The sequence below is a fragment of the Apostichopus japonicus genome, chromosome 16, assembly GCF_037975245.1.
Source record: "Apostichopus japonicus isolate 1M-3 chromosome 16, ASM3797524v1, whole genome shotgun sequence".
In the NCBI taxonomy this organism is placed as follows: Eukaryota; Metazoa; Echinodermata; class Holothuroidea; order Aspidochirotida; family Stichopodidae; genus Apostichopus; species Apostichopus japonicus.
Window position 1 is genome coordinate 35033758 of NC_092576.1, and position 26617 is coordinate 35060374.

A 26617-nucleotide genomic window follows, 5' to 3' on the forward strand; every position below is an offset into this window, starting at 1 on the left:
TAAATGACCTATTTGTCTTTATGTCAGTATTAGGTTTTCTGACTTTCATAAAGTAACTACCGATTGAGCAGTTAATAAGCTCTGGTCTCTTTTCAAAAAATCTCCCCTCTGAAAGGTTTGTCCATTGTGTATGTGGGACACGGAATTTTATTCCTGTGGCTTTTATTAGGAATGTTTAAACGGTATCAACATTTCTAATTTTGATTCAATTAAGCTATTTAGTGTCCTTCGGAGGAAGAACGTGTAGAAGACAATATTATACATGCATTTATAAGAAGGTTAACACAAAGATGAGTAGAATCATTGAAAAGAAATTGTTTCTTGACTGGTTAAATTTATTGGGTATCAAGTGTACTATATTGATCTACTTAATAATGAATAGTTAAGCAAGACGACTTTGCATTAATTATAATTACATTATGAGAGTGTAAAAGAAGTGACGATTTAATTAGCAAAGCTTTGCTATATCTTTCATTCAGATTAACTCACAGCAAGTACGGTAAAAAGCATGATCAAAAAGACAGAATTGAATCGTAAGCAAACGCTCTGCAGGTCAGTAATTGTGAAATTCGACAATGTTTGACTATTGTATATACAAATATTTCTATGTTAACAGCATTATCCCAATGATACAACGAATAATAAACGTGGATACAATTTAGTTAATGTTTAAGTATTCGAAATGAGATTTGATGTTGCCTAAGCAGAAGACTAACCATTTCGGTAAAGATAGGGGATTCTTCCTTAATATATAAATATGGTGCGGTGATGTATTAAAGGAACCACACGCTCTCATGTTTCAGATCCAACAGTGAACAGTGATATAATTAGTAAAGCACACGTCCTCATATCTCAGATCCAACAGGCTCCTGCGATGTATTAAATGAAACACACGCTCTCATGCTGCATACTCAACAGGTACCAGTGTTATACTTAATGAAACACACGCTCTCATGTTTCTGATCCAACAGGCTCCAGTGATGTATTAAATGAAACACACGCACTTGTGTTTCAGATCCAACAGGGTACATTGATATATTATATGAAACACAAGCTCTAATGTTGAAGATCCAACAGGGTCCATTGGCGAAGAAATGCAGTAAAGGAAAGGGTCTACGTCACATGAGAATTTGATTCTTACCAGGAAATAATTAAATTTATCCGGATGCCGTCATGTATATTTAATAGCGAAAATGACCATTTAACGGATTTATAATTTCCGTGAAGACGTTATTAAACATGAAAAAGAGTTCTCCTTACGATAAGATTTGTGATAACAGTTTCTGAATTACACGACTTAATAAACGGTGATCTGTCACCAGAAATGATAAAAAAAGATCCGAGTGAAATTGTTTTCCTCGCCTTGGTTAACTGCAGATTTTCATCTTTAGACGTCTTCTTACCATATTTCACATATACATTTGTAAATTTTTCCATATAGATATATAGTGTTATATAGAGTGAATTGCATACAGGTTAGTGGGTAAACATTATATTACAGGAAATGTTTTGGCGCCATAGGCTATATATAGGCTAGTGTTATAATGTAGAGACTGGTCTCAACGTGCAGGTTCTACCATGTATGCTAAATGAAACAACTATAATTATACACAGTCTTACAAAGTAAAATGTATGTACAGATGTTTTCCGTAAAGCCAGCCCAATATAGATATATACAGTTATTTTCAAAGTTCTATTTCTGACGTATGTTCTCTACAACTGACTTTATAGAAAGTGTTCGAGTACATCATATTTTACTAAATATTTAACTATTTATTTGAAAAATGGGCGTGTGTACGTATAGAATTGTTGCAAAAACTAACCATTTTCTAACAGTGCACTTGGAGGTACATGAAATGCAAAGACAGCCATTCAAAAGGCCTCTACATCTCACGGAGAGTGACCATTTCTCTCCCATGGTGATATGTTGGTTTGAATATTTCTACAAACTGTGGTCAATGCTAATATATACATCTTATTTAAAATACAGATATGCATGAGCCTTATTAGTCATCAGTTTAGAAACGTCGTTGTTAATCACTGTTAGAACGTTTAAAGTTTCGAGCGAGGAATCGGATGATTAGAAGGAGTGCCTCAGCTGTAATTATAAAGAAAAATGAATGTCCGATATCATAACACGATATTTTCTTTTCAACAGAAGTTGTCTCAGAATGCACTAAAGAATGATCTCCAATCAAATAACACAGTTCTCAAAATGTAAAAACTCTGTTTTAAACTTTGTATTCTTCAATGTTACTCAACGTAATGGACAATTGTATTTGCAGCACGCAGATGTGTGTTAGCAGCCCTAGCGCGTGTTGGAACTTTAGTTTGAGAAAAATAATACCACGTGGCGACAAGATTTACACTTGACAAAAAGATTTAATAAAAACTCGGCTGTTATAGAAAAGCAGGAGCAACATTATGTTTTTTTTTTCTTTCAAGAATGGTCGGAGTGTCTAAATAAGATAACAATCAAACACACTTGTACATTGTATCATGGAAATGTTATGACGATATCGAATGCAACATGCATTTCTTAATGCATATGAATTAGCCTCCGACAAAGAAGAAATATAACGATACTATCCATTATTACCAATGGAATATGTGTTCGATTCCTTGATTTCACTTTAAGGTTACAGGGCAAATTACTTTCAGACCGAAAACACACTCAGAGCTCGTTTCAATGTGATTGGGTTATGTTGACATTTATTTAAACATTACTCACCTGAGACGATAAATATGATAAAAATATCGAGAACAAAGAGACCAGTATATATTGCTGTACCGTATTCGGAGCTCACTCGTACAGACACAATCATGATATTTATAAATATCGCAGCCAAAGAAAAAAACTGCAATGAAATCAAGATTTAATCAATATAATGACTGTTCACTGACTATTTTTTTGATGACAAATGAAGAACTAGGAACCAAAATGTAATCAATACAAAGAATGCTCACTTACTAGTTGTTATATGAAATTTGAGGTATTGTGTCTATAAACTTCATATTTAACATATATTCCATTTATAGTTTCCTTCTTTTTTTTACTGACAGTGATACTAGAAAAGAACATATTTGAAATACTTTCGAGACAAATGAACGAATGAATAAAGTTATTTAGCCTACATTCAAGACCAAATATTACTTCATATATAAAGCTACTGTGTTATACTTGTTTTTTATCTAAACTTTTACTTGTACAACTCTATTTTTTGTGCTTATCCTTTTTTTTATAGGTTTTGGTCTGTTGTACAATCTTCTCGTGTTTTTAATTTTTTGTGTTCGTAGTTAACATACTGCTTATTTTTCGTGTATGTGTTTTCTAGACTTTTTACTCCTTTGATTTCTCTGTTTTTTTTATTCTTTTCTTTTTTTATTTTTGGGTTTGGTAAGGGGCTTAAGGGCCTTTTAGTATTCATCATCATCATCATCATCATCATCATCATCATCATCATCATCATCATCATCATCATCATCATCATCATCATCATCATCATCATCATCATCATCATCATCATCATCATCATCATCATCATCATCATCAACATCATCAACATCATCATCATCATCATCATCATCATCATCATCATCATCATCATCATCATCATCATCATCATCATCATCATCATCATCATCATCATCATCATCATCATCATCATCATCATCATTATTATTATTATCCGTGTTCCGTGTTCATTACACTGAATCAATTTCATAAAAGATTTGATGTTAGTAATTATAACATCTGAATGATAATGCAACGAAGATGGTGACATGGCTTTGCTTATCTGGACTTACCTGTAACCTCTGTTCAAATTTGTTTTTCATTGGACTGTATTTAGCATGAAGAGTCAGAAACAGAACCGACATCCCGATGGTTGAGAGCTGTGTCAATGAGTTATGCCATCCAAGCAGTGTAACCATCACAGTCTGTGTGACCTTCCTGGTCAACTCAATGACCTCCCAGTACCAAAACTGACTCTTGTAATTCTCACAGAGAAAACTGAACCAAACTGGGGAGTCATATTTTCTCCTTTCGGTCCCGGTGACCAGTGGAGTGGTTTCGTCAATAGAGCCACCATAACTGCAATCGAAATCGGCATAAGTTGTAGCCTGTTTGCCTTTGGAATGATATTTTCGTAGCAAAATGAACAGCGACAATGGAAACCCAACAACGTACACCGCTGTAGCAATGTATGCCGCAACATGATAGGAGTCAAGATCTTTACAATTGATGCCGTAATCTGCTCGAAGAAGAGTTATGGACTCATTGCCGACGCTGTATAATTTGAACGTAGAGCACGCTGCTGGGTATACCGCGAAAATGGAATTGCAAGTTGGTGTGTACGTCACAAACAGCACAAGGACAACTAAGGTGAACAGCTTTGAAACTGTCTGTTTGGCCCTTTGTCGAAGAGTGAGTGAGAAGAATCCGCACTTTGATATGAAATAGACTGTACAACTTAGATAAAGGTACGTGATGACTAATGCAACTGGAAATATTAGAACAATTGTAAACTGAAGCAAAGGATTTATCTCAAATTGTTCATTGATGCATTGAGGACGAACAAAGACTTGAAAGAAATCTGCAACTACCATTGATAGAAATTCACCGAAAATTAATAGAGGACCTTGCCATTGTACGTTGTGGAAAGTCTCGAATAAATCACCAATCACTTGATAAAAGCCGAGAACAATCTTTATTCTTGACGATAGCTTGTCAATCACAGATCTTTGGTTGCTTATCTTGTTTTTCTTCCAGACAATGAACGAAAGTAGAGCAACGCACGAGAGAACAACAAAAAGGAACACTACCAGCACCCATAATTTACTGGGACAAGGATGACAGGAACTCAGAACCGAATAATATCCCGATCGACATTTGGTACACATCCAACCGGTGTAACCAGCAGCACAGTTGTCGTTACCATACATTGGAAGACCGTCTTTACTGTCACAACTCCTATTTCGAGGACAACGATAAACAAACGGCATAGAGTATCCATACTGCATCGTTGTGTTATCATAGTCGTCGGTCTTAGTTTCTAGATTCTTCACAAATTTCAAGTACTGATCTGGTTTTGTATTCGGAAAAGACCAGTTCCAGTAAAAGCCGGGTAAAATTGATATGTAATCTTCAGAACAATTTAAGCCGTCGGCAATACAAAGAAAACATTCCCCAAACCGATGCTTTCGAGCGTAATTTTGTTTACATACACAAGCTCGATAGCCAGCGGATACATTTTTGTCCGTTCCTTCAGGGCAAACTTTGCATTGGACTAAAGAAGAACCGCTGCCTTTTTCTACAAAATTTCCATCGTTACAGGTTTTGCATTCAATGCTTCCTATTTCGTCTTGGTAAAATCCACCTAATCGTAAAAATGCAGAGATTAATTTAAGTTCGGGGTAGAGTAATTGAACTAGAATGGAAGATCATTTAGTCGATCTAGCATCTTAATTTTGAAAAATGTCTTTAAGTGCAGGGCATTAGAAGATATTATAAGTTAGTCAGCTGTTTAGGAAACGAAGTGATTTTTATACTTGATACAAAATAACATGCTCATCTATAAAAATAAAAAAAGGAGAATTTACCTCACACAAAATGAAATAAATGATATACGTCATATCTAAGACACAAGAAGCGGGTAAGTGGGACTAAATGGCTTTATAATTGGTTAGAATGAACTTTAGATTGAAATTCAAATGTTTACGGCACCTTTCGGACAGCCTCTACACTTCTTGCGAAATCCTCCACCAAGTGTACCCGTTGGACATGGTCTACATTCACTCATGCCTTTACCAATATTTTGGCATTCGAAGCCTTGCTTCTCATAGGATGACACTAACAATGCAAAAGTACCTTTCGAAGGAAATTCCAAAGAGGGAAAAGTTTCATCGTTGACACATATGCTATAATGAGAGAAGAAAAACGAAGGAAACAGACAGAGTGGGAGGATGTGAATGTCATCTTTTAATTTATGATGTTAATTTTATGTCAATGTTGTTTATTTATGTTACAATGTTATCATTCCGCATAATCGTTTAGTTTAGTTCAGTTCAGTTCAGTTCAGTTCAGTTCAGTTCAGTTCAGTTCAGTTCAGTTCAGTTCAGTTCAGTTCAGTTCAGTTCAGTTCAGTTCAGTTCAGTTCAGTTCAGTTCAGTTCAGTTCAGTTCAGTTCAGTTCAGTTCAGTTCAGTTCAGTTCAGTTCAGTTCAGTTCAGTTCAGTTCAGTTCAGTTCAGTTCAGTTCAGTTCAGTTCAGTTCAGTTCAGTTCAGTTCAGTTCAGTTCAGTTCAGTTCAGTTCAGTTCAGTTCAGTTCAGTTCAGTTCAGTTTAGTTTAGTTTAGTTTAGTTTAGTTTAGTTTAGTTTAGTTTAGTTTAGTTTAGTTTAGTTTAGTAGAAAAAAGGATCAGGCGGGACACTTAAGTCCCAATCAAGGACCATAAAGAGAGAAAATAAAAAAACCGAAGACACAAACACTCAGTCCCAATAACAATGCTTTAAGTGCTTGTCCAAAGCATTCTTAAACCCATTGACACTACTTGCAAACCATTCCACTCATTCACAACCCTATTAGAATATTAATCCTACTATGTGACTTTTGGAGTTTAAGACAATGACCTATGGTACAACTACTGTTAGCAATTATGAAAAAGTCGGTAAAGGATAAACTGTCGAAACCAAACACAATCTTGGTAACCTGGATCAAGTCCCACGTAACCCCCTAAGCTCCACTGTGGTGAGATTCAACAGTTGTAACCGCCTGTTATAAGGAACACTCTTTAAGGAACTAATCATCCTAGTAGCCCTCCTCTGGACCTTTTCAAGTACATCCTTATCCTTAGCAAAATATGGGTTCCAAACCTGCACAGCATACTCCAGATGAGGCCTAACCAACTGCTCATAAAGCCTAACTACGATGTCCTCTTTCAGAAAACTGAAATTCATCTTGATCATACCTAAAACCCTATAACCTCTTTTAGCAGCTTCAAGGCAATATTTAGAAGGTTGCAGAGTTTAGTCAATGTAGATACCTAGGTCTCTCTCAATAGAGACCTCCTGTAACTCCACACCATTAAAATTGTATTGAAACTTTTGGTTGCTACCACCAATGTGCATTAACTTGCATTTGTCAATATTAAAAAGCATTTGCCACCCCTGAGACCACAAAAATGTTATCCAAATCCGTTTGAGACTTCTCAGAATCGCTTTTGGAAGATACCTCAGAATACAATTTGGTGTCATCAGCAAACTTCTTAGCTGTACACAAAATATCTGCGTCGATGTCATTTATATAGGCAACAAACAACAAGGGACCCAATACAGACCCTTGTGGAACCCCACTAGTAACGTCCTGCCAAGAAGAAGCACAGCCTTTAATTACCACCCTCTGTTCCGTATTACCAAGCCAATTCCCGACCCAAGACAATAAATTCCCATTCACACCCATGCTCTTCAACCTAAGTAAACGACGCTGGTGGGGAGCTTTATCAAAGACCTTCTGGAAATCCAGTAACACTACATCTACAGACTTCTGCCTATTGAGTGAGCTTGTTACATCTTCCATAAACTCAAGGATATTTAGTGAGACAAGACCTTTTTTGACAAAGCCATGTTGAGACTCTCTGATCAAAGACTGACTGCTGAAGGGACAGACCATAGACTTTTTAAAAATAGACTCCATGACCTTAAAAACAACACTAGTGCAACTAACGGGCCTATAATAACAGAGCTTAGACTTATCACCCTTTTTGAAAATTGGGGTAATATTAGTACATCTCCAGTCCTTAGTGGCATGTTAAGAACTGTGTGCATACTTGCTCAGCTTGAATTAAATGATATTTGAAGTACATGAGCTTAAAACTTAGACTTAAGACTAACGTTACATGTAATGAATTATTGATAACTCTGAAAATGTAGACCAGTGCATGCTTAGACGATACTTAGAAAATCAGTAAAATGGGATAAAAATCAGGCAGGAAGTGCTTTTCTTGATATTAGAAAATTGTCTTTTACTATGCTAAGATCATTGCTTCCTTCGATTTATAAATGATATGTACTAGTGAACATGTTTAGTAAATATTTGGCAAATAATTTTCTGTATTGTCAACAAAAATTACGCATATATCTATAAACTTGGGAACCGGCTTTTATGTTTTGATGATATTGATATGTTAGGAGAAAGGGTAAGATAAAACAATTAAAATTAAACCAAAGACACTATCTATGGCGATCTCCAGCGATTTTGTTCAATCAACCCCAATGAGCGCCAACGGCACCATTCTCAACTTTCAAAAAGTCGGTGCTAAATTTTAGATTAGTTCTTGGGATCAAGAAGTGCTTCCATTGTAAAACCTATGTTCACATCAACAATTAGGATTATGATTGCGTGCTGCCTTCAATTCCCTTTCAAAGATAATGCAAAAGTGAACCAAAGACACTGAGAAAGCGAATAAAACTTACATATTGTCGTTTGTAGACAAAGGTAGTCTCCCTAGTTGGTTGCAGTTCATATATCTTAACAAGACAAAAAAAAGAAGCCCTCTCATATTTCGTAGCACAAGATAGTTCTCTGTTTCATTAACATACAATGAATCGTCTTGAGCATGTCTGCAGATTTATCTCAGATGATTTTTTTTTATACTTCTTTACTTTTGTCGTTCGAATAAGGTTCCTGAGAAAATATGTATTGATTTTAGAATAAAGAACAAAAATTGAATTGTAAAGAAAAATGTATTAAACAATGATATGATCAAGCTGATACATGTTTAAAGCACTCACAAGGTGCTTCCATTTCCAACTCCGTTCAGCGCTACTTGGGAAATATTCAGGATCTTGTTCTTGTACAAGTGGCTATGGAATATAAAAACACACATCGTAACTTCCATACAGATATTATCGGGTATAATCATATGGTGTATGTACTCCTTCTCATTAGAATATTATTGTAGTAAAATATGTCATATGTCCCCATGTAATCAATTACAAAGTATATGAACATCGGAAAATTGCCTAGGAAATGCTTTGGCTTGAAAGGGATTCGAACCTATGATTTCAAGTAAGTAATCCTGTCCTCTCCCAACTGAGCTATCCAGTCCTTAGTTTATGGCGATCCCTAATAGTCATTGTTCGTTGGAATGTAAGTCAGAAGCCACAGTGAATGCAATACCGAGTAACTAAGAACCACACATCAGTTTCATCGTTTACAAATCAAACAGCTTTACAGGGAAGGGATTTCAAGAGAAATCCCGCTTTTAATTAAGTAAATGAACAATGTGATACGAGTTGTAAATTATAAACAATGCAACCATCATTACATTCCATAATAAAATATTATTAATATTTATGGAAGATAACAGTGTCATTCGAATATAGTTTTTTTTTTGTAATCAATAAATGTCAACTATCAATAATGTACAACCAGTTAGTTATAGTATAAATTCAGGAATCAACGACCCGTTAACGCGTGTCACCTTTGTCATAGGACTTGGGATAAAACTTTAAATTATAAATAAAACGTTTACATATAATAAACATTGTGAAACTCTGTTTGTTCCCAAGCACGTGTGTACTTACATATGAATGTTTTCGAGAGCAAACGAGTTGTTGGAAACATTCGAGATGTTATTCGCAACCAGGTATCTGTATTAGAGATCAATAACGTTAATAATTCATAACTTTACAAGGATTTTGCAGCACTCGTCTAAAGCTTAGATGTACAGAAAAATAAAGTTTACTTACAAACATGTGAGATTTGTGCCCAAAAAGGCTCGTTCTGCGATGGAATGAATTAGGTTCCTGTTAAGAACTCTGCAAAAACATAATAGAAAATGATTACTGTGGAAGCATCCATTTATCTTGCAGGCAGATGAGAGTAAATAACATGTACGGGCATTTCATCCAATACCACTCTTGTAAATTCCTTAAGCAACCGTGTTCAAAATAATGAATGTGGTAGCGGAGCCCAACGATCCTTAGTAATATACAAACTTTGAAACTTCAAACTACGGCAACTAACATATAGTATTCTGTCAGAAAGCGTTACGAAATCTTTTAGTGAAGAACGTATTTGATGATCTGCTAAATGTGTGTTCCATAGTACTAAATATATCACTTAAGAAAAACTTGAAAAACTTATATGTGTGTGTCTTTTCAACTATGTCTAAAGAGACTAGCTTACAACGATCCATTTGGTATAAAATCATGATAGCGTTGAATTCTTACAGGTATGCTAAACTGCCTAATCCCTGGAAAGTATCATTCCATAGAAAAGTAAGATTATTTCTATGCAGTTGTAATATCAACAGCCCGTGATTTCCACCGTAAGCACTGAAGAGTCCCCTCGGAATTATCGATAGACTATTGTTCGACAAGTCCCTGAATATTCGAAAAAATGAAAAAGAAATACGATTTATAGGAGCTAAGAGTACATATATGTATTGCACTGTTGTAAGGAGACACCACTCATCTGTGAAAAGTAACTACTGCTTAACGGTGTCATCACAACTAACACATGGAAGAATACATTTTTACTAGTAATATTCGCACACGATCATTTTTTAAGCCCAAAGAAAATATAAAGTGCAATTAACATTTACTGCGAGTAAATGTCAACAGTGGTCGATAATATTTTTCTCTGCTAAGAAAGATAATAATACATTGGACATTACGCTCACCAGTTGCCGCAATGAATCAAATATACACTGAACTTACAAACTGAATGTCAAGTTGATTGTCGCGAACAGCCCGGCGGGAAGAGATGAAAGATTGTTTCCATAAAAGGTTCTAAACGAAATAATGAGTACATTTCTTGTGAAGAAGGTCTCAATATTATAATTCTTGTGAAATCTTCAAGGAAGATCGCAATATATTAGTTTGTGTAATATTGGGTAATATTAATGATTTGCCTATTTCAAATATAGACAACCGAATTTTGTTAAATATGAAAATGAAACCTTATAAAGCAAACAGCTGGTAGAACTTACAAGTGGTGAACAAGGTTCAAACCAAGCAATGAGGTATTCGATAGAGTTTCAATTTTATTGTTTGAAAGGTATCTGTCGAAAAACAAATGTGTTTGGTAAAAGTTAGATAAAGATAATTGCAGCAGCAGCAATAAGTAAACAAGTGCACAAAGAGTTTGTAAGATATTATTACTCACATGTCGCTCAGATTTTTGAGAGATTGAAACATGCCTTCCGGTATGTAGGCTATGTTATTTGAAACAAGCATTTTAAAATTAAGAGAAAGAGGTAAACCGAAGGAATATGTTATTTGCCCTAGTTGTAAAGAGGTGCGTCATTTTATATTGTGATAACGATTATTGCAAACAATATTTCCATGAGAAAAGTGAATCTGTAACACACAGTGCTGTTAAATACAATGACTATCATCAACGTAATATACAACAGTATCTGTGCTCCTGTTATTCTTAAGCATCCCTCATAACAACATAATCGAAAAGATAAGTGTGCACCGCTATTTGTTACCGTGTGAACTTCGTTAGACATTTGGACACTTTTAGATCAGGTACATGCTGATGGCAACGTATCAGTCAATGTGATATGAATAGGCGAAAAGGTTTAACAAGGTATGAACTACAAGAGTATAAGGCAAACAATCCTTGTCTGACACAAATTTCTCTATGCGTGGATTAAACATCCCTGTGACACATATTATACTATCTCGCTAATTAGCAGCAGGCAATTATATTTTACCACTTTTAGATCTCTCAGTGAGACAGTTAGTGATATGTGGGTTTTACAGTATGTTAGTTTATAGGAATGACGCAATATTTACATTTCACATAAATGGAGTAATATAGATACACAGCTAAAACTACTGTCTTACAATCTTTTAGTCTCGGGGAAGAAGTCCGCAGTTGGTCGTGCTATATTGTTATCACACAAATCTCTGTTGGAAGATAAAGACACCAAAATTAACATTCGTTTCAAGGATTGGGAAAAAAACTTCTTAGTATGCACACATGTCAAAACAAATCGAGAACCACTACTGCTAATCATTATCAATGTCCAACTTCCTTGTACATTTTTCAACATTTTGAGCACATTGTATGTATGTACATATATGCTGATATCAAACTTTGCGTTGAAAATACTGGTGCATTACCAATCGAAAAGGCATTCGAAGCTTAAATATATCGAAGAGAAGATGATGTGTGCATGTGTATTAATTTAATATACCGCATATTTGTATGATATTTTATATATGAAATAACAAGCCTTGTGTAAATCATCTACAATCATTAAATACCTGATAGCAGGAAGTCAGAAACTAGTGGCAACATCACGTGTATACAACAATGCTTACTGTTAGTTCTTAGACATTGAAGTACTCACAAGTGTGTTAACGAAATATTTTTAGCAAACATAGATTTCGAAAATGTTGTCAATTCATTTTCATGTAGTTTTCTGAAATGACAAAAGGAGAAACAATTTAATACGACCTAACCATCAACAAATTAGCCACCATAATCACATTTTCATGCGGTGCCACCAGATATGATATTTGTCCAAATGGAACTTACATAATAATTGTACAAAGCAAGTACGAAAATTAGTGTAAAAGATTAATTGTTATTTTAAACATGGTATAAAAGTAATGTACATCTAGGTACCTCTGAAAGATCTAACAGTCATGAGTTCTGTTTTAATCATTTCAAAACTTTGACCTAGTAGACACATATCAGTTTTTTTGTTTTCATTTCTTGCATTTCCCTTCACGATGTGTTATTTAACACATTGTACACAGGTACCCAGATATCGCTTGCATTACAAATAAATTGTGAAAAATAATATTTTCAAAGGAATAAAGAAGAACCCTATGATGTTTTAATTTTAAACGACTTCTTGTTTCCTTTTCCTGTTTCTTACAAAACTTTCAAAGCTTCAATTTGTCGAAAACAGTCCGGCGGGAGATGTGTTATTTGGGTGTTGCAAATTGACCTGTCAGAGAAAGAAAATCATAGAATGTTGCTAAGCGATTCATCAATTGAATGTTGCTAAGCGATTCATCAATGGAATGTTACAAATTATTTTAAATTTACTACAGAGTCTGCTATAATATCTAAATCTGACGAAGAACGCCCGGAGTGAATGGCAATTGAATACCTTCTACTTGAACAACGCGTCCGCTCTCTAATATTTCAACATCATTGTGATTGTTATGTCAAGAATTTCTGAGGTACCTTCTACATTTGTTAATATTGACCAGCTACGAGGGTTTCTTTTTTCCTTCAGTATAGGTGTTTGGTATGTACTATTTGCAGGGCTCACATTTAGTGAGTATATGTGCTGGTGTGTAGAATTAACCAGGCTCACATTTGGTGGGTATAGGTGTGTGATGTGTACAATGTACCGGGCGTGTGAATGAGACAAGTAACTAATGAGCAGTGATTACTGTATTAAAATCGTAAGAAAATTTCAAACATGGCATTGAAGCAAGACTTTTAACTTAAAACAGTTATAACTGTAGTAACAGTGTTATCTAAGTCATCGTTATGCGTTAATGATAGTTGCAGGCAAACCATAAAAATGAGCATCAGAGAAAAGAGAGAGGTGAAGAGAGCGTGGACCTGAAACCGCTAACTGTTATGTGTCTGGTGAAATTGAGTACCAGATATACGTATGCAGAACATGCGCACATGTTTTGTGTCTTTTATCGCTGTCTTTCTTACTCTTATTTATTTTGATTTATTATGATTTTTTGTATGTATATTTGTATGTATATTTGCACGTGAAAAAAACAAAATAAATCAAATCAAATGATTCGAAATGCACGGTAACACGTGTTAATTTTCCCTTTTCTTGGGTTTTGTTGAGACTTTGAGCAAATTACTATAGCATAACTATATTTTCTCTCCATCAGTCTCTTTCCCTACACTAAATAGAGCACAAATGCAGAATCAAATATACTTAAATTTAGTAAATAACTCACACAAATTTCAAGTTTGTAGTGTTATCAAAAATTCCATTCGGTAGACTCGTCAGACTGTTATACGACAAATCCCTGAGTAAAAGAAACATTTGTCATTAATTGACAGTGTAAGTGTGTTCCACATAGTTATTACAAACAATTCGATGTGAGCAGAGCATCGGAATTATTAGCAAAATGTTTCTGTAATATCGGTGATCATCATAATTTCATCATGATTATCATTGTTTTTATCATAATTATTATCATTATCATATTCTTTATCATTATCATATGTATAAAATCCCAGTGGAGGCTGAAATTTTTTTCACTGTTCTTGATTTTCCAACTCATTACGATGTTCATTTATATTAATATATATATATATATCTATTTATATATGTATATATATGTTTGTATATATATATATATGTATATATATATATATATATATATATATATATATATTGAAGTAGGTTACTCACAGTTCTTTAAGGTTCGAATTTCCATTGAAGATGTCTTCTGAGAGCTCTTTGATGTTGTTATAACACAACCTCCTAAAATGATTAAGATACAAAGTATTCACTTAAATGCAATTTCTTGCGCATGTTATGAGCATATTTACATACTTTGGTCTTAAAGCTTCATAAAAAGTTAATTACTTTTACCTCTCATTTGATATTAACACCCAATTGTGTCCTTATTTGTTCTAATCTCTACTTTTATATACCAATTCAAAGAACTTGAATGTATGAGCAGTTCGAGTAACATGTTTTTTTATCAGATAAATGATATGATCTGTTCATATTGCCAATACGACTGATTTTATCAAGAGTTTAGTGAAGTATTATTATTTGAAAAGGTCCGCAAGGTTGCTGAATATTAAGAACATGTGCTGGTATATTTCCTTTCTAAATTCGCGGTTCTACATCAAAACGTATAAGATGTTCGACAATAAAAATAAAGAGAGTGGCATTACAGATATCTGCCAGCATGCAATTTACTTAATATTTTCTTACAAGGTAGACAAATGTACAAGTTTCTGGAAAATGTTTTTGGGTAATTGCGTCAAGAGGTTGTCGTTGATATATCTAAGTAAAGAAAGGAACAAAATTGTATGTTACCATGACAGAAATCCATATAACCTCACACAGAACATACAATGAATACAATCATCACTAATAAAGTGATAAATATGTGTTGAAAATAGTTGTTATATTGATAAAAAAAAACATATATTGCATAGTCAACTCGCTCCTAATCTTGTTATGGTAGGAAATATCTGTGTTCGGTGCTTTCAGTAGCACAAAGACAGAGTTAAATGTCTTACCCTTTTCGGATGCAATCAAATTCAAATTAGCAAAGCATGTTGTTGGGTTTTTTTTCTTATAGGCGTAGCAAAATCGTAAATATTATTGTTGTTAGCTTTAATATTTCACTCAATAATCAAATAAAAAAGATAAAATGAGAAATAATGCAAGCATTTAGGCTGACGAATACATTCCTGAGATATTCTCATAGTAATCAATACTTCACTTTGAAAAATAAAATTCTGATAGTTAATATTACTAGATTTTTCAATGCAGATATGATAGACTTACAAGTAACAAAACTTTTTTTCGAAAATGCATAAACTCATATATTTTTATATATATAAATATATATATATATATAGATATATATATATATATATATATATATATATATATATATATTTATATATATATTTATATATATATTATATATATATATATATATGTATATATATATATATATATATAGATATACATATATATCTATATCTATCTTTCGGTCTCGCTTACTTTGTTATTTGCTAGTCCATCATACCTGCTGTGACATATCAAGTGATATTAACTTGTAGATTATATCCAAGTGACGAATCGATTACTATGATAATATCTCAGGAATATTTTGTTAATCCTGAATAATGAAGCTTATTAAATAACTCACAACAATTTCAAGCTTGTAGTGTTATCAAAAAGTCCTTTCGGTAGACTCTTCAGGTTGTTATACGACAAATCCCTAGAAAGACAAACATTTATCATTAAATTACAGTGTCAGTTTGATTAATGTTGATATTTTAAACCACTCACTTTAGACAGAGTATCGAATTCATTAGCAAATGTGTCTGTGATATCGGCGATCATTATCATTATAATCACCTTCATCATCATCGTCGTCATAATAATCGCTATAATTTTTATAAATATCGTTATTATTATAATTATCATGACAATGGCGATGATCACGATCATGATCAGTATCATTGATCTATTTTATATAATTAGGATTGTGAAATTTCGTCGATTGTGTCATTTTCGGTATTGTATTTCAATATTAAAGATGTTTTTATAAACACACACACACACACAAACACCAGCACACACACACACATATATATATATATATATATATATATATGTATATATATATATATATATATATATATATATATATATATATATATATATATTATTAGAGAAAACCAGAGAAATAAGATATGACTCATAATTGGTCCCCCTGGGACCTTCGTCAGCAATACTTGGCAGTCGAATGAGAAGTACAAAATGTGACACAATGAAAGTATGACGCTAGATAAGTGTAAGTTGCAGTGATGGAATTAAAACCAAATAAACCATGACTATACAGGAAGCGGATTAAGGAGCAAAGAACGGATTATATATGCTTGTAGAACTGATAGTTGTTAAGGGGTCCCAAGTCTTTGTTGAGGCCGGTGATGTGAGACTTAATACGAAAGATCCAATCGATTTCTTTACGTTCACAAACAAATCTATTCGTGATAATTTTGCAGGATTCCCAGTTTCCGAACATTTCAATCTTCATAGTCATTCTCTAAAAAAACGTAAAATGTATTTTAATTGCCTCGAATATTCCAATATATTTTCTAAAACTTACTCCTTATTTGTCAATTATGAGTCATATCTAATTTCTCTGGTTTTCTCTAATAATGTTTTCTTTCGGAGTAAACGTGGATTTCGTTACATTATATTATATATATATATATATATATATATATATATATATATATATATATATATATATATATATATGTATATATATATATATATATAATTCCAGATAAATGTTAGGAACTGTGCATACTGTCAATACGAATGCTTTGAAACATGAGTTTAGTACAACATTAGCATTAGAAAAGTGTCGCAACTTGTTGAATATTCAGCACATGTGTTGGTGTCTTTTATCTACGTTGGGGTCCTACCTCAAAACGTATATGATGTTCCAAAATAAAAATGATAATTAAGAGAGTGATATAACAGATATCTGCCAGCAAGCAATTTCCTTAATATTTACTTACAACAAAGACAAATGTATGAGTTTCTTGAAAATTGTTGTGGGTAATTTCGTCAAGACGTTGAAGTTGATATGTCTTTGTAAAAGAAAATGGAAACAAACTGTAAAATTGATATGTAACGATGATAGAAATCCATATTACCTTCCAAAGAACATACCATATATGCAATCAAAACTAATTAAGCAATAAGTATGGGTTAAAACAGTTTATATAGTAATAAAAACATGTATTGCATAGTCAATTTAATTCTAATCTTGTTATGTTACCAAATATCCGTGTTAGGTGCTCTTAGTAGCAGAGTTAAATATGTCTTACTATTCTATAATGCTATCAATTTAAATTGAAAATCATGTATTTGGTTTGTTCTCAAAGGCGTAACAAAATTGTAATCATTAGTCGTTAGCTATACCAAATCATTAACTAATCAAATGAGATAGAAAGAAGACAAAAAATTATTACAAGCATTTAGGCTGACAACAACTTTGAAACATCATGACATATGTTAAATATTAAAGATAAACCAATTATAGTCATGAATAGCTTAAATTAAATTATACATGATTGTATACTACTTTTAGCAGTAAATAAAGAGCTGTCAAGATACATTATCATTTAATTGTGGTATCATTAATACTAAGTAATGAAGTAAACCAAAATAAAGTTAGATGCTGTTATGAATATACAAAAAAAGAAGACAACTTTAAAATTTAATAAATGTAACGAGAGTATGCTTACAAGGCTGTTAGCTGGGTTGTGTCATAGAATGTTTCCTCGTGAAGCTCTGATATCTTGTTTCTTGAAATATTTCTGCAGAGGAATTTCAACAATACTGGTTTAAACTAATTCGTACATATGTTCAGCTAAAATACAAATACTGGTTATTACCACTACCAACAGTACTGTCAGATCCGTTGTGCATTGGGTATATTTTGTTATTGTCAGGAATGGTTTGTATAGATGATGAATCAACTAAAGTGGAATTAGACACTATAATAGCAAAACGTTGAAAGATTAATGAAAAGTAAAACAACCGTTGATAGGTTTCACTTCAAACACTGTTTGGATTTGAATTGCATTTGTTTTATAAGTTGTGAAGGAAAGAAACATTCGTTGTTATTCTACGAAACTGTTACTAACGTTTTATTGACTGTTGCTCTTTTTTTTATAAACCCAATACCACCAATGACAAATCACTTGCACATCTGTAAAGAAGCCTATGCCACGTTAAGAGAGGCCACTGTAAATTGCTTGATACGTTTGTACTGTGAATAACACAAAGCCATTAATCAGTATAAACTGAAGTGTGTTATAAAACCGTGACACGTGTAGAGTATCGAAGTCATTAGAAAAAAAATCTGTGATATCAAAACGATTATGATGTTCCACAATAAAAATAATAAAGAGAGTGACATTGCAGATATCAGCCAGCATGCAATTAACTAAACTATTTACAAAACATCGTCATCGTCATCGTCGTCGTCGTCATTATTATCATCATCATCATCATCATCATCATCATCATCATCATCATCATCATCATCATCATCATCATCATCATCATCATCATCATCATCATCGTGATCATCTTCACACCATGTAATCATGTGTTATAATATATGTTATTGTTAGGAACGGTTTGTAATAGATGATGAATCAACTTAAGTGGGATGAGACACTATAATAATCAAACGTTGAAAGATTAATGAAAAGTAAGATAACTGTTGACAGGTTTCACGCTTTTTTTATTAAATAATTATCGCACTTTCTCTCTCAAACATTGTTTGGATTTGAATAGCATTTGTTTTATTAGTTGTGAAGGAAAGAAACGTTCATTGTTATTCTACGAAACTGGTACTAACTTTTTATTGACTGTTGCTCTTTTTTTTGGATAACACAAAGCCGTCAATCAGTATAAACTGAAGTGTGCTATAAAACCGTAACACATGATAGACCTGTCAGCAGATGCTACTGTGGAAAAAAATACTAACATACTAATTCATTACCCAAAGACTATTTTACGAATGGCTGGTGAGGAGTCAAAGCAAATGTCCCTAAATGTCTGACTAGTGAGTGTACCTTGGTTAGATGGGTCAAATGACAGCTTTTCAGCGTTTTAAAGTAAACTGTCATCCGCTTGTTGTAAATATGTGAACGAAATGTTGACGAAACCTTTAGAGATGTCTGGTTAGTCCAGTCAATCATTATCCATAGGATTGTGTGTTTGATCTTTTCCGTTTAAAAATAGGTCCTTCTCAGCAGCAACTGACACGTGTTAATAAGTTATTACACACATCATTTTCAAGTTTAATTAGTGCATACCTTTAACAGTATAAAACTAATAAAGGCATGAAAAACGGGTGAAAAGGCAATAATTTTGTAGTTGTTGTTGAAGGAAACAGAGAACTAATATATTGTTAAGATATAAATCAGACAAGGAAACAGTTACTTACAACAAATTTAGAGAAGTGGTCAATCTAAAGGTGTCCTTTGGAATCAAACTGAGGTTGTTTCTTGAGAAGTTACTGTTGAGTCATTAGAAAATATGTAAATGAATACGGACACCTCCAGCCTTTTACTTTTGTGAAAGATTTAGGTTATGGTATGTATATTCAGCTGATAAGAGATGAACAGTGTAATAAGAAATGCATCATCATATATGCTACAAAGATGTATTGATGTTTAAAGACTACAAACAAGTGATTCTTAATAAATAAAAACCACATATACTTTTAGAATATTATTCCGACAAAATTAATACACCCACACACATATACAACAGGGGTGCATTTTGTACAATCATAGCACTGGGTGATACGCCCTCATCGGTAGTTATAAGAAGCCAGTTTATACGCTTTCACACACACCGGTAAAGTCACTGTAGTCGAGTGATCGGGACTTCGGTCTGTGACACAGACAGGGATCGAATTCTACCTTAGCCTGATAAGTTCCTTTTTTTTACCGTTTATTCAAATAAATTGTTGTTTGTCAACCATTCCATAAACTGGTCTGTGTGGGGTTATTACATTATGTATAACGTACCATGTATGCAGTTACTATCCATGTTTCTTTTAATTTCTGGAGAGTTTGAATGAGTTGAATAATAATTAACCATTAAAGATGTAAAATTACTTTCGCTGAAGAAACCATTAGAGAGGTAGACGTACTTACGCAAATGTAACATTTGATGGAATAACCAGTGACAAGTTATGCAGTTTTCTTCTAGAACAATCAACACTGTAAACTTTCCTCGTTTCGTTACATCTACAGATTCCTTTGGAACCGCAAGCATATGGTAGTTCTAAAGATTGACAAATCAAAATATCATGCACTCCGTAAAGGTAATTATGTTTTGCAATTTTATCGAGATTTGGTATTTATTGAAACGTGATATATATTTACTTTATTTTTAAGGGAAAGGTATGCTGAAAAAAAACATATATTCGAGTCATGTGATATTAAAATAAATGTTTATTTTTCGGCGACTTTGCACTCCCTCAGAACGACCATTGAGTATCCCTAGCTTCCAAGATATCACAGGAACTGTACTCATGTGTATTTTGCCGATTACCAGCACCCATTTTGAAGTAATTAACTTTCATTCAGGTTTCTTAAAATCACATTATATATTAACTTAAAAACAACAATTTTAATAATTGTTGCCATGTTGTGTATAACATATCAAAAGCATATGTTTATTATTCACTGAAAATATAATTGAGTTAGCAAGACAAATGAATGGTCACGTGTAAACTTTAGAAATACAAGAAAACCTTTACCATTGGTTTCAGACGATATATCGTAGCCTTCTTCTGCGTCGTTAGTCACGGCACTATTTTCCGTCACCAATATCAGAAATAACAGACTCAAGGCAATCTTCATTTTAGAGATTCTATTAAAATGATAACATAAAAAAGACTAAGACCCTCACCACGACGTGTCATATATGGCATATAAATAACAAATGACCCATAATTGAAAATTAGTACTGTTTTAGAAAATGTATTGGAACTTTCGGGTAATGCTTGTGTATTGGCTATCAATATGGGTAGACTGCGTACTGTTTGTCACAACTCATCAATTTAAAGGTGGGGTAGTCTGTCAGGATTCTCCTGTTACTCATACCATATTCAAAGTTGCCTGATGATCGCTCTGTTTTAGAATATATATAAATATATATATATAAATATGTGATAAATATATCTATACGTCCAATACGTCCAGAGGTTCGAATTTGTCACCTGTATTGAACAATACTATAGTTCTGTTTTTAGTGACGTAATTTGCCTTACTCTATATATCAAACATGGTGCTATCCCACTCGAAATCATTATCATTCCTAGCGCAGGACCTCGAAAGCGATACATTGAACAGAATCTGTTAAATGACTTGGAAATAAATGACAAATGAAAAGGAATATTTATCTATAACTGAAATTGTAATAAGTTGAAAACTCCAAAACAGTGAACAAACTTCCAGTCTCTACCGGGATTTGAGCCCAGGCCCCCGCTGTATGTACGGACACCCCCAACTTTCATATTCGGACAACCCTAACTGGGCATTGCGTCTTTGTCATGATAGTATTTATTCCAACGTATTTTGACGGCTACAGAAAGTGATTTCAAAGCAAGCCGGAATACATATGTATATATATTTTTATGTATATATATATATATATATATATATATATATATAAATATATATATATATATATATATACATATATATATATATATATATATATACATTGTTAATGTTACCTAATATTGTCAATAAACCAAAATCTCAAACTTATTTGAATCAGGAACATGTGTAAGCAACAGATAGGGAAGTCAAAAACAAAATTGGAAGATAAAGCACATGATATAAACCTGCACCTTTTTTCATACGGTTAACTCACTTTAACGTGACAAGCAATGAATGAAAATGAAAACAGGCTAAATTGTAAATAAAAAAAATAAACAATGAAGCATTATTAATGTGAAAGGGGAAGTATGATGTTACTGTTTCATATCTTCTTTTACAGCAACTTCCTTGAAAATTCAACAATTTATAAGCTGTCAGTACGTTTTACATTGAATATAGACACGAGTCAACATGGTTTGCGAGAGAAACAGCGTGTCTATAATAAAATATTAATTTTTTAATGGCACTTGAATTCCATATTTTATATCCTAACTTATCAGCATATATCGACTAATGTTTGACTTTCAAAGACGATTTTTGAAGTATGTATTTTACTTCCCCTTGCAAGCAGGAACTTGCAAAGAAGCCTCATTGGCTTATCAAAGCCGCAAGCTGACCAAAGTCATTATCTTAGAATCATTTTTAACGTCTATGGATATGAATTTCTAATTGTCAACAACTCTGTAACTGGACGGCATACATTAATCTTGGAGTGACTCGAACTGGGGACCTTATGATTAGAAGGCACCGGCGTTAACCAATGGGCTAACACTACTTGTCTTTGCAGAGTTGTAGTAAAACTATTACAGTTGTAAAGTTGTTTAAAAACCTGTTATTTAATATTCATATGATGTCACGTGCATACAAAACAAAACAATAACAGAGAACTATGTCCCAGCATTACTTCCAACTAAAATGTGAATGTCCAATGAAAAGAACATATTCAATTGCTGATCTATTGTTATTCAAACTGAACTGTTACTTTTGTTAAAAGTCAAATTTTTATAGTGAAAATATGATTAATAACCGACACTCATCACCAATATTCTCTTGGCAAGATTGCTCAATTTAAAATCAGAGTATAAAACTTACCTAACAATTTGTTTTCCTTTAGTCTACTAAACATGATAAAAGAAAACGCACAATTTTAATTGTTCATGCACAAACAGTGAAATAAGTAACAATCGCAGTTTACTATTATAACTGAAATGACCGTGACGAAACATGGTTGAAATTGAGCAAGCGCTTGATGATATGGATTGTTGACAATTTTAACTACTTTCGCCTTTGAAATGCTGACGATTATCTTCTTGTCAATGCATGTTTGTACCAAATCTTCCAACATTTTACTCGCTTAGTATTTTTTCTTTTGTTGTTATTTCTGCAACAAAACGTTTACTCCGATAATTGCATAACTTTAAGATTCATAGTATCATAATTTATCATATTTATTGAACAAGAACGATTATAAGGAACCACTCACCTGGTGAATTTATGAGTGAGAACCATAAGTCATACAATAAATGCTCTCGCAGTTCCAACACATGCACTGATGAGTGGTATATTAACATATGTTTAGCGAAAGTAAAACACTTATTAAAACACCAATTCAAACTTACCTTTGAAGGAAGCACTTAAGATGGGCAATTGTTACTTGAAGGCGGATATCGATGTAGTGATACAGATAGTGTAGCTTGTTACCGCAACTCGTCAACGAAATTCAACATTTCTTTGACAAGGATACATATACTGATGTCTCCCCCTTGATTATTTCAACTTTTCTTCCCCTTCTTTTCTCGACTGACATATATCGACACGATGACAGCTACTGCACACTGTTTTCTCCGAAAGTGAAAGATATGATGTCGACAACAAAAGCACAATGGAAATGTACTTTCGTTCGAAACACAATAAAGGTCGGACAAACAAGAACGAAATGTTATGACGCTGAGGTTGCTTTCTCCACAGTGTTTATACGTTTGAATAACAAGCTACGGATATGGATGAAGCTACCCCCACCCCCACTCCTAGATCCCCGACCCTCCACTCTAGGGAATCATCGCTCCAGCAAGTGAAAGATATGCTGAAATAAAAGCCGAAGCCGTTAACTCTGTATAGGTTCGACAGTGTGTTATACGCAAGACGTGTTACAGAACTTCACCGTGACCTATTATAAACCCCAAGGACAGGATTAACCCAAAGCTCGCAGCGATTCGCAATATCTATTCTGGAGCAAACATTGTGTGAATCTATTCCGATATTCATTCAACTGTCTTGTGGACAACCTACACAACACTATAATCCAATTGATCAGGAAGGATTAGATTCAGAAGGGTAATCAGTTGCCCCTAAGTATTGTTAGAAAGTAAAACTGTAAAACACAAAACTGTAAAAAACAGAACTGGTTATTGATGTTCTGATTTCAGTTTTCATTTACTGCCTAACTCAAAAGTCTTTTGCCTCACTGATACAAATCTATTCGATGATTTCACAGTGTTTAAGAATATGTTTGAGATTGAATTGAATTGAATTGAATTTGAATTATGTCCACAATCGGAAATTCGGCTTTCCACAGGTCGTAAACGAAAAAGACTAAAAGGAAATAAGAAAAGCAATAGTAAAAGTATCAATAGACTGCGATATACATACAGTAATACAAACATATATACAGCAAGTCCTAAAATAAGAAACTTATCTTCTCACTTTTGAATTAAATATATGGATAGAATTAGGCACACATGATAATCTATAGCGTGGTGGGCGTAAACGCAATCCAGAGCGGTTGTAAATCTAGTGTTCAAACAAAGGGTGTGTTGGGTCCTGCCTGATTTTTTATTGATTTTTTATTTATTGAAGACCCTCACATGATACAAGCAGATACAAGCACGATTCCTGATGTCCTCGGAAATACTTTTAAATAACTATGGTATTATATAACTAAAACTTGAGATGCAATACCGATTACTATTACGATAGCTATATAGGCGTAAACTAAACTGTTTACAGTGATCCAATGTTAGTAAATTAGTAATTTACCTGTGTGGATAACCACAATGCAAGCATACAGCTGGCTAATCATTATTAGCTGAATGAGCTTCAGACAGCTACTTTCAGAAACCAAAAGTAACTTTCATATTTGGAAGACAAAAAATCATTGCCACATGGTCTTGTCCTACGAATTATGCTATTTAGATCGAAACAGATTCAGATAGAGTGTTAAATATTTAGTCGTCATTTGCGACATGCGGACGAGTTATGTGAGTCACCAGTGATGGAAAGGTGTAAGAAAAGACCTTTCGCGGACAAAGGGAACCAGTACTGTAGATGTTTTTTTGGGGGAAGCCTCGGACGTCGTTAACTTTCTGGTAGATAACTCTCTCCAGACCTACAGTTATAATTGAAAAGTTAAAATCAAAGACTAATGCTAATCACTGGAACTTTGCATGAGCCTTTCTACCAATGACTTAAGAGAGATATAAGTGAATCTAGTAATCACGAAATAACTTTGAAAACTTTTTTCTTTCTTCTACTGACTCGAGTAAGTGGATTGTTTTATGTAAGTATTAATGTCTGGAAAGTGTCATTTCCGGTATCTGCAAAGAACATAATAAACATTTAACTTGTTTGTATTATTTTACCGTGAGATTGTCATAGTTGTCCAAGGAAAATAATGTGAAAAGGCAGCCCCTCACCCTCCCCCCGGTTCACACAAACACCTGTTTTTGTGTTATACTTCCATATTGGTATGTGCATGCATGCATTTCTCAATTAAATGTTAATGTTGAAAAGTATGTAGCAGTTTATGCAGGACAAAATATCCCACCTTATGAAGTAATAGTACACAAAGTTCGATGCATGTATACATTCAGTCACAGTCATCAAATGAGTGATATGTTACCACGAGTAATGTCTTCAGTGTGTCGTTTTTCCTACAAACCTTTGTCCGAACATGGTAAGTGCATGTCATTTGGCCTTAAAATCACAGTAAAAGACATTGAAGACTCGCCCCAAACCGCGCGTCCATCTGAAAAAGTTATCTTACTGTTGCTTGCAAGTGACGTTTTGTTCGTGTCGCTACAAAATGCAGCCAGTAATGAAACGTGATAACGTGTAATCTTTAGCTGGATCTGAGATGTTCATCGATGTCTCGTTTGTACATTGTGCTGTGGGTATATTGACCGCAGCTGTATGTACTGACTTAATTTTACACTAGTGTCTAATTACCGACGGTAGCAAGCTATGTGCTTATTTTGTGGGATCGATGGTGGTGTCTACCACTTCTGTTACACCTCATTCGAAACTAGGTCAGATTACCGGCATTAGACGTTTCTTTTTGCGCGATTCTTCACACCCTTTAAGTAAATTTGAATAGCCTATAGATAGAGTTACCGTCCAGAACATATTGGCTAGACTGAGAAGGCTTTGGCCTATCTCAAAACTCAGATTACTGGCTATGGCCATACTGCTTATGCCATAAGTTGCCAAATGTAAATCGTTGGGAAAATGTTGCAAATGGGGGCTGTGTTGCATATTTATACATAATTGTAGATATATTAAAAGACTAAAATATGATAAAGCTGAAGTAATGACTTAGGCTTACTTAAAGGGTGTGAAGCCTCGCGCAAAAAGAAACGTCTAA

At 33.6% G+C, this 26617-nt stretch overlaps 1 protein-coding gene across 4 annotated transcripts; it reads right to left on the reverse strand.

The window, feature by feature from the left end:
- Window positions 1–326: 326 nt before the first annotated feature.
- LOC139982404 (uncharacterized) lies at window positions 327–25016 on the reverse strand. Of its 4 annotated transcripts, none has more exons than XM_071995229.1 (25): window positions 24843–25016; window positions 23598–23813; window positions 21072–21184; window positions 20464–20593; window positions 19746–19817; window positions 18031–18102; window positions 17299–17370; window positions 15912–15983; window positions 14960–15031; window positions 14426–14497; window positions 13965–14036; window positions 12902–12973; window positions 12368–12439; window positions 11859–11921; window positions 10994–11218; window positions 10722–10793; window positions 10233–10385; window positions 9750–9818; window positions 9585–9650; window positions 8790–8861; window positions 8472–8525; window positions 5726–5919; window positions 3808–5378; window positions 2732–2858; window positions 327–2098 (listed from the first exon to the last, which is right to left on the reverse strand). In XM_071995229.1, exons 3-25 carry the CDS (start codon window positions 21172–21174, stop codon window positions 2034–2036), a joined length of 3612 nt encoding a protein of 1203 aa, XP_071851330.1. In that variant the 5' UTR covers window positions 21175–21184; window positions 23598–23813; window positions 24843–25016; the 3' UTR covers window positions 327–2033. The 4 variants fall into 4 exon arrangements, with proteins under 4 accessions (XP_071851330.1, XP_071851331.1, XP_071851329.1 ...); XM_071995230.1 differs by lacking the exon at window positions 24843–25016 and adding an exon at window positions 23071–23096 and having other exon boundaries at window positions 23598–23973; XM_071995228.1 differs by lacking the exon at window positions 24843–25016 and having other exon boundaries at window positions 23598–23972.
- Between the last annotated feature and the right edge of the window lie 1601 nt (window positions 25017–26617).

Coding starts and splice junctions, on each gene's coding strand:
- LOC139982404 (XM_071995226.1), bottom strand. CDS start 23,487: ATGGTTCTCACTCATAAATTCACCAG. Junction 21,185..23,461: donor CTCACTCATAAATTCACCAG/GTGAGTGGTTCC, acceptor TCATTTTAATAG/AATCTCTAAAATGAAGATTG. Junction 12,974..13,964: donor ACTACAAACTTGAAATTTGT/GTGAGTTATTTA, acceptor TTTCTCTGACAG/GTCAATTTGCAACACCCAAA.